Genomic DNA, 17,500 nt, shown 5'->3' with positions numbered 1-17,500 from the left:
TGTGACCTGTTGCCGCTGCATCTTCTCCTGATTAGCCGGCCGGTGTGATGTCACAGGTATGTCAGGCCGGCTAATCAGGAGTAGCTGCAGATGAGGGGCGATATTAAGGGCTCCCATCCAGCAGTCACAGCTCTGGAAATCTACAATGTGAGCATAAAATATTCCATGTGTATTCGCTATAAGGCGCAGAGTACAGATAAAGGACATATGTACAAACCATTTGTGTATTTCATATATACACAGCACACATATACGTAATTGGGGACCTGACAGCGGCTGCTCCACTGACTGATCTCACCCAGTGGCTTCCCCCTGCCAGTGACTGACAGGTCCCTCCCTATACATGAATGTATACTCAAGGGTGGATGATCAGCTGATCGTTCACAAAAACCGTCCGCCGGTAAAATAGTAAAAAAAAAAATCCCAAACAATGGACCATTTTTTTTACAGCATCAGTCACATGAGTTGTGCCACTACCTGCAACAGATCCGTTGCATCAGTCGCACAACTGATTGTGACTGATGCAAAGCAATGGAAGTGTGAACTTAGCCTAACGCCCTATGCTATCCACACTGTCCTCCATTGCGCTGTGGGCAGAGGAAAGTACTGTAATGTGCAGGTAAAGGTCCAAGACCGCCTGTGCATGGGCACTACAATGCTTTGATGTGCCCTCAGCCGGGCAGAGAGAGGTACGCAGGATCACCATGGAGGCTTGTGTGTGGATGACGTAGGACGCGTCATCCACACAAGCCAGGGAAAGAGGACGGCGATGGAAAGAAGAGAGGAGGCGCCGGACCGAGATCAGAGACCCCATCGGACCGGTGTCTAATTAAAACAGTTTTTTTTACATTATGCAGAGTGGCCTGGGCTCTTATATACAGTATTCTAGAATGCCGTATACAAGGGCGCACTGGTGGTGGCCACAGCTTATAAGGGAAAAACCTGGTGACCGCTTCCCTTTAAATATGTATTATATGGTTCTATTATATACATACAGCTGGGTGTGTGTATATATAAAAGGTGGCCATAAAATAACCTAGGGTGTACGGAGCCGTGTGCAGACTGACCCAGTGGACAGAATTGGTACTGTATGTATGCTATTCAAGACATGGGGAAACGTGAGGCATCTAAAAAAAAAATGTTATACCAAAACTTCCCACCAAGTGAAAAATTGGCGCTGTACAGTGAGCGTGCCCTGTAACTTGGTTTGAAAGCTGCCGGTCTCTTTGCCGGATGGTGCGCTGTTAGTGCGGTTGTTTTATGAGGATGCCAGGAATGTTACAGCGGCACTGAGAGCCTTTCATTGTTTGAAAGACCTTCACACACGTAGCGGTTAGAGTTGAGCGGACTGGCAATAATCCGGGTCCGGCGGATCCCCGGCGGGTTGATAAAGAAGTCCGGATCCGATCCGGAATCCGGCACCATATATGTCAATGGGGAGTGGAATCCGGGACGAGAGAGAGAGATGCAATGGCTGACAAGTCACTGAGCCGGATGATGACACGTTACTGAGTGTTCAGCCAGGGCACAGGCGCTGACCAGTAAGTAGAGAGGTTATGGAGGACATGGCCACTGCCATCGTGGAACAGGGCACCAACAACCCTGCCGGGAACAGCAGTGTTTCCAGGCAATTGGGACTTCCATACAGCAAAGTGCGGAAAGTTCTCGGAAAGGTCTTGCCGGCATACCCTGCCAAACTAGCCATCATCAACAACTTCTTCCTGGTGACAATGATACCCGAATGACATTTGCATTCATGTTTCTGGCGAGAGTGGAAGTGGATGGTCATTGGCCATGGTATGTTCTGTGGTGCACACAACTGTCGCTTATGGGCTACCATAAAATCCGCATGTGGTTGAGGGGGTTCTGCTACATTCACCAAAGGTAACCGATTGGTATGGCTTCACCTCATCATTCATCCTTGGACCGTTCTTTTACGAAGAAATGAGGCCATCTGGGGCGCTACCTGTTCCGTGACAGCAGCGAGATACCAGACAACGATGGAAACAGTGGTCATACCACAACTCCACCAGCGGCAGTGTCCTCAGACGACCCCCTTCATGCATGATGGAGACCTCCTCACATCGCAAATCGTGTGAAGAACATTGTGTGGACATTTTACCGATGACAGGGTTTTGAGCCGCTCCTTCCCTAACACATGGCCACCGCATTCGCCCCGGTCTCAATCCTTGTGATTTCTGGTTGTGGGGACACTTGGAAGAGCGCGTTTATCGGGGAAATGTCGACACCCTGGCTGACCTCAAAGACCACAGCATCGCACCTGACATGTTACACGCAAGCATCCAGCATGTTCTGCATAGGATGAGCATGATCACCGTGCATGATGGCGGCCATATTTAACAGTTATGCTAGTCTGTGGCACAATTGTGACCTCTCCTATTAGCTGCACACGGTTGGGTCGCTCGGTCACTGTACAGCGCCACGTTTTCACCTGGTGGGGAGTTTTGGTATAGAATTTCTATTAAGATGCCTTCCATTTCCCCATGCATTGAATAGCATACATGCCAATTCTGTCCACTTGGTCCGTCTGCACACGACTCCAAATACCTTTATTTTATGGCCACCTTGTACATACACTAAATCACAAAAGTGAGTACACCCTTCACATTTTTTAAAAAAAATGTTATCTTTTCATGGGACAGCACTGAAGATCTGACCCTGTGATACAATGTACAGTGTCAGTGTGCAGCTTGTATAACTGGGTAAATTTGGTGTCCTCTAAATAACGCAACACACAGCCATTAATGTCTAAACCGCTGGCAACAAAAATGAGTACACCTCTAAGGGAAAATGGCAAGATTGTGCTCAGTGTTAATATTTTGTGTGGCCTCCATTATTTTCCAGCACTGTGTAGTAACTCTCTTGGGCATGGAGGTCACTAGAGCTTCACAGGAGCTGCTGGATCCTTTTCCATCCTCCATGACGACATCACGGAGCTTGTAGATCTTAGAGACCTTGCGCTCTTCCATCTTCTGCATGAGGAGGCTTCACAGATGCTCAATACGGTTTAGGTCTGGAGATGCTTGGCCGGTCCAGCACCTTTACCCTCAGTTTCTTTAGCAAGGCAATGTGCGTTTTGGAGGTGTTTGTATTCTAACATAATGAACTGGAAGGAAGGGGCGGATCATGTTCTGCTTCAGTATGTTGCAGGACATGTTGGCATTCATGGTTCCTTCAATGAACTGTAGCTCCCTACAGTCGGCAGCACTCATGCAGCCCCCAAACCATGACACGGCCACCACCATGCCTTACTGTAGGCAGGACACACTTGTCTTTGTACTTCTCACCTGGTTGCCACCATACACGCTTGACACCATCTGAACCAAATAAGTTTACCTTGGTCTCATCAAGCCACAGGACGGTTCCAGTAATCCATGTCACTAGTCTGCTTGTCTTCAGCAGACTGTTTGCAGGGTTTCTTGTGCATCATCTTCAGAAGAGGCTTCCTTCTGGGACAACAGCCATGCACACCAATGTGATGCAATGTGTGGCATATGGTCTGAGCACTGATAGGCGGACACCCCATCCATGTAACCTCTGCAATGCTGTCAGCACTCATACATCTGTCCTGAAAAGACAATCTCTGGATATGACGCTGAGAATGTGCACTCAACTACTGTGGTGGTCCATGGCGAGGTGTACTCAGAATGGAAACTGTCTGGTTAAACCGCTGTATGGTCTTGGACACTGTGCTGCAGCTCATTGTCAGGGTGGTGACAATCTTCTTATAACCTCGGCCATCTTTATGTAGAGCAACAATTCCTTGTTTCAGATCCTCAGAGAATTCATTACCATGAGGAGCCATGCTGAGCTTCCAGTGACCAGTATGCAAGAGTGTGTGAGAGAGAACACCAAATGTAACACCCCTGCTCCACATTCACACCTGACACCTTGGAACACTAATGAGTCACATGACACCGGGGAGGGAAAATGACGACTAATTGGGCACAATTTGGCCATTTTCCCTTAGGGGTGTACTCTTGTTGCCGATGGTATAGACATTAATGGCTGTGTGTTGAGTTATTTAGAGGACACCAAATTCACCCTGTCATACAAGCTGCACACTGACACTGTATATTGTATCACAGGGTCAGATCTGCAGTGCTGTAGCATGTAAAGAAATAAAAATATTTACAGAACAGTGAAGGGGTGTACTCTTTTGTGATGTACCGTATGGGGTGTATACACATCCTGTGTCTGTATGGGGGATGTGTACAAATGTCCTGTATCTGTACTGCATGGGTGTGTGTATATACATGTCTTGTATATGTACTGTATTGGGGTGTGTGTATACATAATGTCCTGTCTGCACTGTACGTACACAGTATGGGGGAGATGTATACACTTCCTGTATTTTTACTGTATGGGGGACCATATACATCCTGTATCGGTAGTGCATGGAGGTATATACATGTCCGGTGTCTGCGCTACATGGGGGTGTATGCATAATGTCCTGTATCTGTAGTGTATGGGAGTGTATACTTGCACTGTATGGGGGTGTATACTTGCACTGTATGGGAGTGTATACTTGCACTGTATGGGAGTGTATACTTGGACTGTATGGGGGTGTATACTTGCACTGTGTGGGGGTGTGTAGTTGCGCTGTGTGGGGGTGCGTAGTTGCGCTGTGTGGGGGTGCGTAGTTGCGCTGTGTGGGGGTGCGTAGTTGCGCTGTGTGGGGGTGCGTAGTTGCGCTGTGTGGGGGTGCGTAGTTGCGCTGTGTGGGGGTGCGTAGTTGCGCTGTGTGGGGGTGCGTAGTTGCGCTGTGTGGGGGTGCGTAGTTGCGCTGTGTGGGGGTGTATACAGTTGTACAGTACGTACTATACGTATATATTATATACATCACCGCACATCTCTGCAGCTTTGTTCTTATATACCAGTTCCAGACGTGTGGCTTTTCCTTGGTGGCAGGACGGCTGTTTCTTCTGTTTTCTGCTTGGGGTTGGATTGTCCTTGTTGCACTGAGCTATATTTTCGCTCCATTTTGTATACATATATACACAGCTGCTCTCTGTCATGGACAGCTCCTCCCTTCCCTATAGGTGGTGTGTGGTATTGCAGCTCAGCTTCATGGCAGTGAATGGGCAGAGCTGCAATACCACACACATCCTGAGGACAGGAGTGGCGCTGTTGGTGGTAGAAAGTAGCCAGGTTTGGTTTTATCTTGTATGATCCCATTAAAGAGCATGTCCGAGGTTTATACTGGTGTGTAAGAGAAGGAAACGTGATTTAATCCCAGTTCCCAGCAGCAGTGATGTCACATACATCCATGTGACCTCTGCAGCCAATCACTGGCCTCATTAACTGCTGCATGATGTAGATTGAGAACAGGGGATTTAACAGGTTTCTCTCTGCCACAGACAGCGCCCCTGCTGTGCATGGGTTGTGTGCGGTACTGCAGCTCAGATACATTCACTTTTTTACATTCACTTTTTTTGAAGCGGAGTTGCTTTTGTTTTCTGGTTTGAAAATCTTGGACATCCCCTTTAAGAACGCCGTAAGTAAACCACCTGTGGGTGTTCAGCAGGTGTGGAACCACAAGTTCCAGCAGTTTGTTACTTATTATTTTCTAGTAGAAAAGTAGAGCCAGGCTTTGGAGTAAGAGGAAATATGTGTCCTTCATGTGTCTGGGGAGCTCTTGTTGCAGGTGGTTTATAGGACATCGCTCCCATCATCCTCCTCACATCCCCCTCTTGTATGTGAGGCTGTGTCCGCTCGGCTTCTGGGCTCGGCGGAGGCGTTTCTGCTAGTGTGGACTGACGGGCCGGCGGAGGCGTTTCTGCTAGTCTGGACTGGCTGGTCGGCGGAGGCATTTGTCTGACTGTGCGCTGGCTGGTCGGCGGAGGCATTTGTCTGACTGTGCGCTGGCTGGTCGGCGGAGGCATTTGTCTGACTGTGCGCTGGCTGGTCGGCGGAGGCATTTGTCTGACTGTGCGCTGGCTGGTCGGCGGAGGCATTTGTCTGACTGTGCGCTGGCTGGTCGGCGGAGGCATTTGTCTGACTGTGCGCTGGCTGGTCGGCGGAGGCATTTGTCTGACTGTGCGCTGGCTGGTCGGCGGAGGCATTTGTCTGACTGTGCGCTGGCTGGTCGGCGGAGGCATTTGTCTGACTGTGCGCTGGCTGGTCGGCGGAGGCATTTGTCTGACTGTGCGCTGGCTGGTCGGCGGAGGCATTTGTCTGACTGTGCGCTGGCTGGTCGGCGGAGGCATTTGTCTGACTGTGCGCTGGCTGGTCGGCGGAGGCATTTGTCTGACTGTGCGCTGGCTGGTCGGCGGAGGCATTTGTCTGACTGTGCGCTGGCTGGTCGGCGGAGGCATTTGTCTGACTGTGCGCTGGCTGGTCGGCGGAGGCATTTGTCTGACTGTGCGCTGGCTGGTCGGCGGAGGCATTTGTCTGACTGTGCGCTGGCTGGTCGGCGGAGGCATTTGTCTGACTGTGCGCTGGCTGGTCGGCGGAGGCATTTGTCTGACTGTGCGCTGGCTGGTCGGCGGAGGCATTTGTCTGACTGTGCGCTGGCTGGTCGGCGGAGGCATTTGTCTGACTGTGCGCTGGCTGGTCGGCGGAGGCATTTGTCTGACTGTGCGCTGGCGGGCCACTTATTGGATCAGTTTGAAATGGAAGATAAATAGCAATCTGTGAACAGATCCGCTTTCCATAGACTCCAATGTTAAAAAACAGACACTGCTGACATCAATTATTTAAAGGGAATCTGTCAGCAGGTTTTTCCTCCCCCATGTGAGAGCAGCATAATGTAGAGACAGATCCTGATTCCAGCGATGTGTCACTTACTGAGCTGTTTGCTGTCATATTGAGATCAATGTTTTCTCCGCTGCAGATCTAGCAGTTATACAGAGCTCGTGAATATGCTGGACTACTTGGCAGTACATCAAGTAGTCCTGTAATGATAATCTACTGCTGATTAATCAGTGATTTTATCAAAACTACACTAAGCAGCCCGGTAAGTGACACATTGCTGGAATCAGGATCTCTATCCCTACATTATGCCGCTTTCAGATTATAGGGCAAAAACCTGGTGACAGATTCCCTTTTAAAATAGTTGTCTGCTGCTGGATGGTTTCTGGCCATGGAGTGGATGGTGATGCTGGATCGTTGCTGGGTGTCGTCCTGTGACTTGTAGTGCGTCTTGTATTGTTGCTCCCTGCAGATGACCGTGTACCGGCTGCTGGGACTCGATGACATGAGGAGCAGCCAGTTATCACCCTGGTTTGGGACTATAATGGGCATGTTTCACCTGAGTGAAGCCTGAAGCAGCAGCTTGTTCCCCAGGAGCAGCGCTCTCCCCTCCCATCATGCACGCAGCCTTCCCAGGACCGGATGCCTGCTGCTAGCAGCCCTGCATCATCTTCCTGCAGGGAGGTCCTGCCTGTATTTGCACATACATTGTTTGTTACCCCCTCCCCCAGCAGCATCCTGACAAAGCCCATCAGTCATGGTGGGGGGGGGGGGGTTAGGGATGTCAGTTAACCCTCTGTTGGACAGTTTCTTCCTTTGCTCCTCCTGGGCACTAGATGTGGCGGGCATGTCATTACATGGCAGCGTGCGTGCACCCCTCGGGGGGTTGAGGAGAGCGAGACTCTGCTCCTTCCTGTGCTGGCGGATCTAGGAACTGTTTCTGACGAGGGCGGTCCGGGATTTCGGTGAATGGCAGCCGAGTCCCCAGACGCAATCCATGTTTCTGAAGTTTTCTCCGAGAGCCGTGTTTCTGGGTAGTGTATCTGGTGGGAGTGTAGGGACCCCCGGCCCATCATATCCTGACACTCTCGTTCCTAATGGCAGTCATCAGACTTTTCTGCAGATTCCTTATAATCGAGGTGTGCCCGTCACAGGCGCCTAATCTGTGTGGCGAGGGTTTATGCCGTGTCTCCTCATATTTCACCTCTCTTGCTGAATACCTATATACCGTGGGTGTCCCTGGCTTTTCCGGGGGAGTTGTGGGGCCCTTATCGTTTGCCGTAGAGCGGTGGTCTCCCACTTTTGGTTGTATTTGGCTCCATAGACTGGCTGTAATGGTTGTGTTTGGCTGTGGGTCTAGTCAGCCGCTGGCTTTTATACTGGCTCTTTCGTCGTGTTTTGTGGTTAATCTGGGCCGTTGCTTATTTCACATAGCACAGACTTTGGTGAGGGGTTATCCCGCACCTCTCGCCTCTGCACAGTGAGGCGCCGGCGTCCTATACATCAGAATATTGTACCTGGATGATGCCTGGTCATCAGATGGAGCTTGATATCCCTTTACCTGATCATAACATCTCGGTTGTATGTCAACGTGATGGGAAAGTAATTTGTGATCAAACAGGCTTTCGCCAGCGCCGCCGCCTTCCACATCGGTAGGTGAGCGGCACCGGTGACCAATTCTGCCCCAGAAGGGCATTTTCTTTATTTTTATGGAGGATGTGGAAGAAGTAAAGGTGGAAATCCAGTCGTTGTGATTTTTGGTTCTTCCCCACAAAGCCACCTTGACCAGACCTCGAGACAATGGCCACCACACAATAGAGATCCTCGGCCTGAGGTCCTTGGGTTTTTTGCTGGTGGGATTGTACTGGGCTCCGCATATCCAATATGGCAGGAGGGAGGATGTAATTCTGCATTGTGTGCGGTTTGTAGTCTTCAGTGTGAACACGTCCGTAGCCGGATATCCAGGACTGTCCTCATACTAATGACCTGTTTCCTTCTTTCCCCAGGAGCTGGCGGAGGCAATGATATTCAATGGTGTTTTTCTCAGGTGAAGGGAGCGGTGGAAGACGATGTGTCTGAAGGTAACGGGACTTTGTGTGTCGTCTTAGGTGGTCACTGCCTGAACTGATTATATTGTCCCATTTAAAGCACTTAAGTGTGTATATTGTGGTTATTTCACATGAACACATGTACCTCTGCATCAGGTCAGTAATGCCTCTGTGCCCCATGATCGTGAATACAGAGCTATAGTATTTTTCGGTTTATAAGATGCACCCCCCATTTAAAGAAAAAAAAATGGGGTCCGTCTTATAATCCGGTGGTGTCTTACCGGGCTGCTGGCAGTGCGGGCTTCAAAGAAATGGTCCCCGGAGTCGGCGCGTGCGCAGATTGAGCTATATGCTCAATGACTAGCCGAGATCTCATCTGCGCACGCACCACCTCTGGGCGCCATTTTTCTTAAGTCCTCTGCTACGAGATCAATGGGTCGGAGGCGGCGTGTGCGCAGATGAGATCTTGAGCGGAGAGCTCCATTTTCGCACGCCCTTACTCCAGACGCCATTATTTGAAGCCCGAACCGCTGCCTTTGGCAAAGTCGCCTCATTGTCCACAGCACAGTGCCCGCAGTTTGGCGCCCCAGCAGAGCACCTGCGGCCCCACCCGCACCATTGCCTCCTGCTATCCATCTTCACCATCCCCCTGGTAATCTACATTCGGATTATAAAACGTGTCCCTCATTTTTCTCCCAAATTTTTGGGAGGAAAAGTGCGTCTTACCCGAAAAATATGGTAACTTTCATTTTGGACATGCCTAAAAATGTGCTATGAAGATGCAGAGTCTCTGCTTAGGGAGGACCCAAAAGATGGTCACAAAGAAAAATGGCAGCCCCAGACTGGTGAAAGGTGTGGATAAATTGTATTGTGTAGAAGGGGGAGGCTCCTGCTGCAGTTATATTACAGCCAGGAGAGTGGGCCCTGGCTGATCTCCCAGCATACATACTGAAGTGTTTGGTTTATTTTACCCCTAACCACCAAAAGCGTAGAGAAGTTCATTAAAAAGAAAAATTAACTACATTGGTATATACATGTCTGACAGATGCCAAGAAGACCCTTTGTAGGCTTCAGTTTGGTCTGTTTGGGGATTCATGGGGTCCAATTGTTTTCGACATTTCCCAGCTGTTGTTCATCATTGGTTCACAGCGAGGCTCTGTGCGGCGGGCGGGCAGCGAGGCTCTGTGCGGCGGGCGGGCAGCGAGGCTCTGTGCGGCGGGCGGGCAGCGAGGCTCTGTGCGGCGGGCGGGCAGCGAGGCATGGGCCATTGTGAAGATGTCAGTGGTAACTTCTTCAAGAAATGGTGCCAAGAGTCGGCATGTGCACAGTTGTAGCACTTGGCTCAAGCTCTCATCTGCGCAAGCGCAGACTCCGGACGCCATTTCTTTGAAGCCCGCACTGCTGACATCTTCAGAATGGCCAGTGCTTCTCTGCCTGCAGCGAGCACCAGCATAGCGCTACAGTGAGCATCTGGGCCCCCCTCTGCACCGCCCGCAGCATCAACCTGCTCCACCACCATCGCCGCTGCCTCCTGTAACCCCACTCCACCACTGCTGCTGCCCCCTTCCGGTAAGACACCACCGGATTATAAAACAGATGCCATTTTATTAATTGTAGTAATATAATAATTTATAATCCGGTGCGTCTTATAAAACGAAAAATACGTAATATGATGTACACTGTAATGGGGCACACAGAGTGGATTGTCCGTCCAGACTATTCTGGTCGATGTCCCTCAGATGAGTAATGATGGATCCAAGTCCTGGCCTGACCGAGGGTTTAGGACCTGAAGTGACCCCTAGATCTTTATGGGGCTCTCTGATTGGGACCTGTGCCTGGACCAGGACCTTCTTCTTTAATACAGGCGCACAGAGGCAGCCGGTGTATGCTGGATGGGCCTGTCCTGAGGGCGTTACTGTAATATCAGAGGGTCCGCCACTGCCGGTAACTGCGGCTGATCTCTCGGCAGACGCTGCAGCTTTCCTGTAGGGTCCTCTCCTGCGATCGCACCATGGAACCTGTTGGGTGACATTACTGAGCCTGTAGTGATTGGGTAACGCTCTGTCCTTCTCTCAGGTGCTGGGAGGCTCTCGGCCATGTTGCTTTTGCTGTGTGTTTTGTCTACACCGTGTGCAGAATTATTAGACAAGTTGTATTTTAGAGGATTTTTTTTATTATTGATCAACAACTATGTTCTCAATTAACCCAAAAGACTCATAAATATCAAAGCTTAATATTTTTGCTAGTTGGAGTGGTTTTTTTTTTAGATTTGGCTATCTTAGGATGATATCGGTTTGTGCAGGTAACTATTACTGTGCAGAATTATTAGGCAACTTAATAAAAACCAAATATATTCCCATCTCACTTGTTTATTTTCACCAGGTAAACCAATATAACTGCATAAGATTTAGAAATAAACATTTCTGACATGCAAAGACAAAACCCCCCAAAAAAAGTGACCAATGTAGCCCCCTTTCTTTATGATGGCATTCAGCAGCCGACCATCCATAGATTGTCAGATGCTTGATCTGATTACGATCAACATTGCGTGCAGCAGCCACCACAGCCTCCAGACACTGCTCCGAGAGGTGGACTGGTTTCCCTCCCTGTAGATGTCACATTTTATGAGGGACCACAGGTTCTCTATGGGGTTCAGATCAGGTGAACAAGGGGGCCATGTCATTATTTTTTCATCTTTTAGACCTTTACTGGCCAGCCACGCTGTGGAGTAGTTGGATGCATGTGATGGAGCATTGTCCTGCATGAAAATCATGTTTTTTCTTGAACGATACCAACTTCTTCCTGTATCACTGTTTGAAGAAGTTGTCTTCCAGAAACTGGCAGTAGGTCTGGGAGTTGGGCTTCACTCCATCCTCATCCCGAAAAGGTCCCACAAGTTCATCTTTGCTGATACCAGCCCATACCAGTACCCCACCTCCACCTTGCTGGTGTCTGAGTCGGAGTGGAGCTCTCTGCCCTTTATTGATCCAGCCTCTGGCCCATCCATCTGGCCCATCAAGAGTCAATCTCATTTCATCAGTCCATAAAACCTTTGAAAAATCAGTCTTAAGATATTTCTTGGCCCAGTCTTGACGTTTTATCTTATGTTTCTTGTTCAAAGGTGGTCGTTTCTCAGCCTTCCTTACCTTGGCCATGTCCCTGAGTATGGCACACCTTGTGCTTTTTGATACTCCAGTAACGTTGCAGCTCTGAAATATGGACAAACTGGTGGCAAATGGCATCTTGGCAGCTTCACGCTTGATTTTCCTCAATTCATGGGCAGTTATTTTGCGCCTTTTTTGCCCGACAAGCTTCTTGCGACCCTGTTGGCTATTTGCCATGAAACGCTTGATTGTTCGGTGATCACGCTTCAAAAGTTTGGCAATTTCAAGACTGCTGCGTCCCTCTGCAAGACATCTCATAATTGTGGACTTTTCAGAGCCCGTCAAATCTCTCCTCTGACCCATTTTGCCAAAGGAAAGGAAGTTGCCTAATAATTAAGCACCCCTTATATAGGGTGTTGATGTCATTACACCGCACCCCTCCTCATTACAGAGATGCACATCACCTGATTTACCTAATTGGTAGTTGGCTCTCAGCCTATACAGCTCGGAGTAGGACAACATGTATAAAAAGTATCATGTGATCAAAATACTCATTTGCCTAATAATTCTGCACACAGTGTAGAGGTATACAGATATACCAGTCATACACTTCTGTGTGTGACTAGATGTATAGATGCTGTAGTCCGCTGGTTCTCTCGATGCCATGTTGTATATGTGAAGTACTGGACGCGCTGTGGACAATATTAGAAGCCCGCGGCGGTCGTGTGCACCACAACAAGGGGATAAAGTAGTGTGATTTGTGAATGTGCTGTCACCAATGTCAGGTCCGTTCCCCTTTATCGGTTCCAATCCTATATACCCCGGTGGTTTCAGTTCCACCAAGTACACATGCGATGTCCACCACCCAGTACAAGTCAGTAAGAATCTGTGTTACTGACAGGCGGCACCGTCGGCTCCTCCACATTCCTAACTGTGCCGGTAATAACTACTAGGTTGGTCTGGATCCAAGCCTTGAGACCACCGCTGATCACCAGACTTGGGGTCACGTGTCACCGATTCTTCACGGTCTGTGGGACTGACTGAGAAGGTGGAGGTCAGACCATTAATCCGGTTCCCTGCCTTTCTGCAGTCGGACCCCCCCCCCCCCCCCCAACTGTTCTAGCAGGGCTTTGTGGCCAGGGATATTAACTGGTGAAATGCCAGCCTGCGGGCGATGCTATATGGCTTCCTGAGGACACCGGCATGAGAGCGCCCTCATCGGGCACGGCGGTCAGTGACGGTGATGGTGCTATTCAGTGGTGTTATATCGCCCACGTACAGCGTGTCCTCGTACAGCTCTCCGGAAATGGAAATTTCCTTGTAGCCCGTTCCCATGTAAAGCCTGACAATACAGGGTTTGTGCGCGGCGCTCACCTAACTTGTGGGTTTTTCCGTCTTAGTGGGTGATTACTTTGGCGTTTTGCAGGATAACTTTGCTTTCTCCACCCAGATGTAAACTCCCAGACCTGTTCTCCCAGACGTGTCCGGACTCGGGTGCTCCGGGAGTGTGTAATGCAGAAGCACAGGACGCCTAAGGGGGGATTCTTGCAGCTGCTCTGTGTCCGAGGCCTTAGATATATAGTCAGTGTGAGTGTACCGCCCCACGCTTGGCTGCAGCCGAGCCGCTCTGATCCGGGCTCGTGTGTTGGTGGCTCGAGCGTCTCCGGACCGGGGGTTACGTCGCTCTGGAAAGGGGGCTGGCTTGTTGAGAGGGGGGTTTTTGCTTAGATTACAGTTCATGACTCCACCCACGGGTCGTGGTGAAGGTAGGCACCACCGCTGTCGGTTACGGGGCACCCCGGGGGAGATGTTGGGGGCAGCTTGTGATGTTAACCCCTCCGTCGGCAGCGGATGGTGGCCCCGGGACCCAGTTGATGTGGTGCAGTGTTGGTGCGTGGCCCGCGGGCCCAGGAGTACTCACTCTGACAAACACACAGGAGTCTCTGGTAAACCAAACGGAGGATGGTCGGTGCCCGCCTTTCTCCTGCACCTTCTTTGTAGAAATGGACAGCCGCGCTTCAACGTGAGTCCCGCTCCCCGGCGTGTACGTCGGGAGAGCCCGTTTGGCCGCAGGCGCTGACCTGTTGGATCTCTTGGCCCTTGGCGGTGGCCGTTATCTGGAATCGGTGGCCGTTATCCGGAATCGGTGGGCTGTTGCCTTCTTTTGGGACTTTGGGTGGGAAAGGACCTAAAGTCCAGACCTCAATCAGTTAATGAACGGGGTCCGGTAGATTCGGGACCGCGTTTCAGGGTCTGAGTATCCCCACTTGTGCTCCAGTTTCCATCTGGTTCCCCGGTTCGGTACCGGCGGGCCACTACCCTGTCCCGGCTACCTACAGTTCCACTGGGCTGTCTTCCCGACTCCTGCAGACGGCCACCACCGTCTGCCTCCTAGCCAAAGTGCCTGGGCTCCTACCCAGGACACAGACAGATTTTACTCCTCTTAACTCCTCTCCTAAAATTTATCTAACCGTGTTTTCCTGCCTCCGGGCATGTGAACTCGGGTGGGGGGGGGGGGTGTCAGTGGCCAACCGCCTGGCTCCGCCCCCATGGTGTGGACATCAAGCCCAGAGGGAGGTGACTAGGGTTTTGTAGGTTGGCTGGTGTCACCTTATTTGGGGATGGGTGTAGTGTACGGGTCTAACTGTGACTACCTGGCTAGTCCAGGGCGTCACACGAGGACTGCCTGTGGAGAGAACGGCCATGCCTTGTGTGCGGGAGGTTACACGCCGGCTAATGCCGTCTAATCTGGGGTCATTCACCGCATTTTACCACCGATCCAATGAAGGTTTATTCCGGTCGTCCTTTTCGGGGCGTCACTCTTTTGACACATCTGTAATATGGGCATGATCATTATCATTGGCAGTGTGAACAGGCCATGTACTGCTGACCATGATGGGAACGTGACTGTAACCATTCCTGAGGGGCTTCTGTATGATCTCCCCATGTGTTTACACTAGGAGGCCCCCATCCCGTAGGCACGCATGGCAGAGGTCTCCATTCACACTATGATGTGACGGATCCGGCGAAAAAATGGATCAGTAGCATCAGTTTTTTTCATTAGTTCCTTCAGTTTTTTTGACAGATCTGGTGTGATACTGAGCATGCTCAGTTCAAAAAAACGGATCCGGCGGCAACAGACGCCGGATCCGTTTTATCATGTTTTTGCCGGATTCTGCCTGATGGCAAAAAACTGATGTGTGAAAGCAGCCTTAAGCGGGCTTTACACGCTACGATATCGCTAGCAATTTCTAGCGATATCGAGCGTGTAAGCACCCGCCCCCGTCGCACATGCTATATCGTGTGATCGCTGCCGCAGCGAACATTATCGCTATGGCAGCGTCACACGCACTTACCTGGTCGGCGTCGTCGCTGTGACTGTCGAACAATCCCTCCCTCAAGTGGGAGGGACGTTCGGCGTCACCACGACGTCACTAAGCAGCCGGCCAATCAAAGCGGAGGGGTGGAGATGAGCGGGACGTAACATCCCGCCCACCTCCTTCCTTCCGCATTGTGGCCAGCGGCAGGTAAGGAGACGTTCCTCGCTCATGCGGTGTCACACATAGCGATGTGTGCTGCCGCATGAGCGATGAACCACAACGCTAAACAACCCTTACCGATTTTTGACTTTGGGACAACCTCTCCATGGTGAACGATTTTCACCATTTTTGAGGTCGCCTAAGGTCGCTGGTCAGTGTCACACGCTGCGATATCGTTAATGACGCCGGATGTGCGTCACTAACAACTTGACCCCGACGATAAAACATTAACGATATCGTAGCGTGTAAAGCCCCCTTTAGTGAGTGGAGGTAATCCGTCCACCTCATAGGTGTGACATATCAAGATGCTTATTACACAGTATGATTATTGCACATGTGCGCCTTAAGCTGGCCACAAAAAAAGACACTGTAAAATGTGCAGTTTACAGTATAGGGGTGTTCCGAAGGGGTCATTATCTGGTGTGACCACCATTTGCCAGTCCACCATCTGCCCTGTGCAGTGGGAGCCCAGATTCATCTGCGAGGAGAAAACCTCTCCAACGTGCCGGACGCCATCCAATGTGTGGGTTTCCCAACTCCAGCCGCAGCCAGGTGGAGACCACCGATGAGGACGAGCAGCAGATGCGTTTCCCTGCGACAGTTTGTGCAGAATTTCTTTGGTTTTGCACAGATTGTTGCAGCCACTGTCCGGGGGCCCGGTATCAGACAATCTTGGAGGTGAAGATGCTGGATGTGGAGGTCCTGGGCCGGTGAGGTGACGTGATCTGCAGTGGTGAGGCCGGGTGGCTGTTCTGCCAAATTCTCTGAAATGCCACTTGGAGGGCTTATGGTGCAGAAATGAATAATCAATTCACGGGCCCAGCTGTGGTGACATTCCCGCTCCCTCAAAATGTGCGACATCTGTGGCATTGTGCTGTGTGATAAAACTGCATTTTAGATTGGCCTCTTATTTTGGCTAGCATAAGGCGCACCTGTGCAGTAATCATGCTATCTAAGGCCCAGAAAACTCCTCTAAGACCACACTTGTAGTCACTCCTGAGTGGTAGCATTAGACATTGGTGGGTGAAAAGATAAAAGAGCTTTTCTGCTATCGGAAGTGTACAGGTGCTACTGGAATATGTAGTTCTCCTTGGCACTATTGCCTGAGGGCTGAACGAGCGTTCTCTGTACTGGTTAGATTATATCAGTTTTCTCAGGAGACGCCAAAAAACACAGTAAAGGGATTGGAGGGTGGGGCTGGGGTTTGCGGATGAGGGGGGTGAGAGTCATCGTAGGAAGTGATCTCACAGCTGAACTCTCATGACCTTTAGGTATAAGTATTTGTGGGGGTGATTATCTGACACATTTTGGGCTGGGTGGTACGGTCTGGTGGTCTTTCAGCTTGTATGTAGGTAAGAAGCCCTGCAGATACGGGCAGTGATGAGACTGTTCCTAGTGATGGCTGTCTTAGAGGACTTCTGGGAGGCCGAGGTAAAACAAATCTACTGGTCACGTGATTGATAGGATGCATTACTGGTCACTTGTGGGGCGCCTTACTGGTCACTTGTGGGGCGCCTTACTGGTCACGTGATTGATAGGATGCATTACTGGTCACTTGTGGGGGCGCCTTACTGGTCACTTGTGGGGGCGCCTTACTGGTCACTTGTGGGGGCGCCTTACTGGTCACTTGTGGGGGCGCCTTACTGGTCTCTTGATTGGCTACCAAGGTGCACATGGCCAGTGAAGTCAATCATCGTTCCCCTGAAATTGCAGTTGGGTCTTCTTGCTGTGTCTGAGTTGATAAAATCCCCTCCCCTCACTCCTGTATCTGTTCCACGGGGCATGCCATTAACCCTGCGTCTCCTTCTGTCGTTACAGCCGATATCATATCTACGGTAGAATTCAATCATTCTGGAGAATTATTAGCCACTGGAGATAAAGGAGGACGTGTGGTCATCTTCCAGCAGGAGGTCAGTATGGTCGGACGCTCGGACTTTTGGGTTGGCTATAGACTTGATTCACAGAATTTTGCAGTGATGTTACCTTTTTTTTTGTTTATTTATTTATTTAATGGAAAATGGTTTGTGTAGTTTTTCTTTGTCTTCCCATCAGTGCTGTGATTGTCACGGCTTGCTAGACCATGCTGCCATCTTTC

At 50.4% G+C, this 17,500-nt stretch overlaps 1 protein-coding gene across 2 annotated transcripts in view; it reads left to right on the top strand.

Moving 5' to 3' along the window:
* PPP2R2A (protein phosphatase 2 regulatory subunit Balpha) overlaps positions 1-17,500 on the top strand; it is a 56,255-nt gene that overhangs the window by 4,185 nt on the left and 34,570 nt on the right. Inside the window, exons 1-3 of one of the 2 annotated variants that reach the window (XM_075346460.1) lie at positions 7,655-7,748; positions 8,721-8,795; positions 17,224-17,315. In XM_075346460.1, the coding sequence (XP_075202575.1) occupies positions 7,712-7,748; positions 8,721-8,795; positions 17,224-17,315 (204 nt within the window). In that variant the 5' untranslated portion in view covers positions 7,655-7,711. Of the gene's footprint in view, positions 1-7,654; positions 7,749-8,720; positions 8,796-17,223; positions 17,316-17,500 lie in introns of those variants that run through there. The other variant, XM_075346461.1, reaches the window with a different exon arrangement.

The sequence above is a fragment of the Anomaloglossus baeobatrachus genome, chromosome 4 (assembly GCF_048569485.1).
Source record: "Anomaloglossus baeobatrachus isolate aAnoBae1 chromosome 4, aAnoBae1.hap1, whole genome shotgun sequence".
NCBI classification, from domain to species: Eukaryota; Metazoa; Chordata; class Amphibia; order Anura; family Aromobatidae; genus Anomaloglossus; species Anomaloglossus baeobatrachus.
Note: the sequence above shows the minus strand (reverse complement) of the source record. Positions and strands in the feature narration are given on the sequence as shown.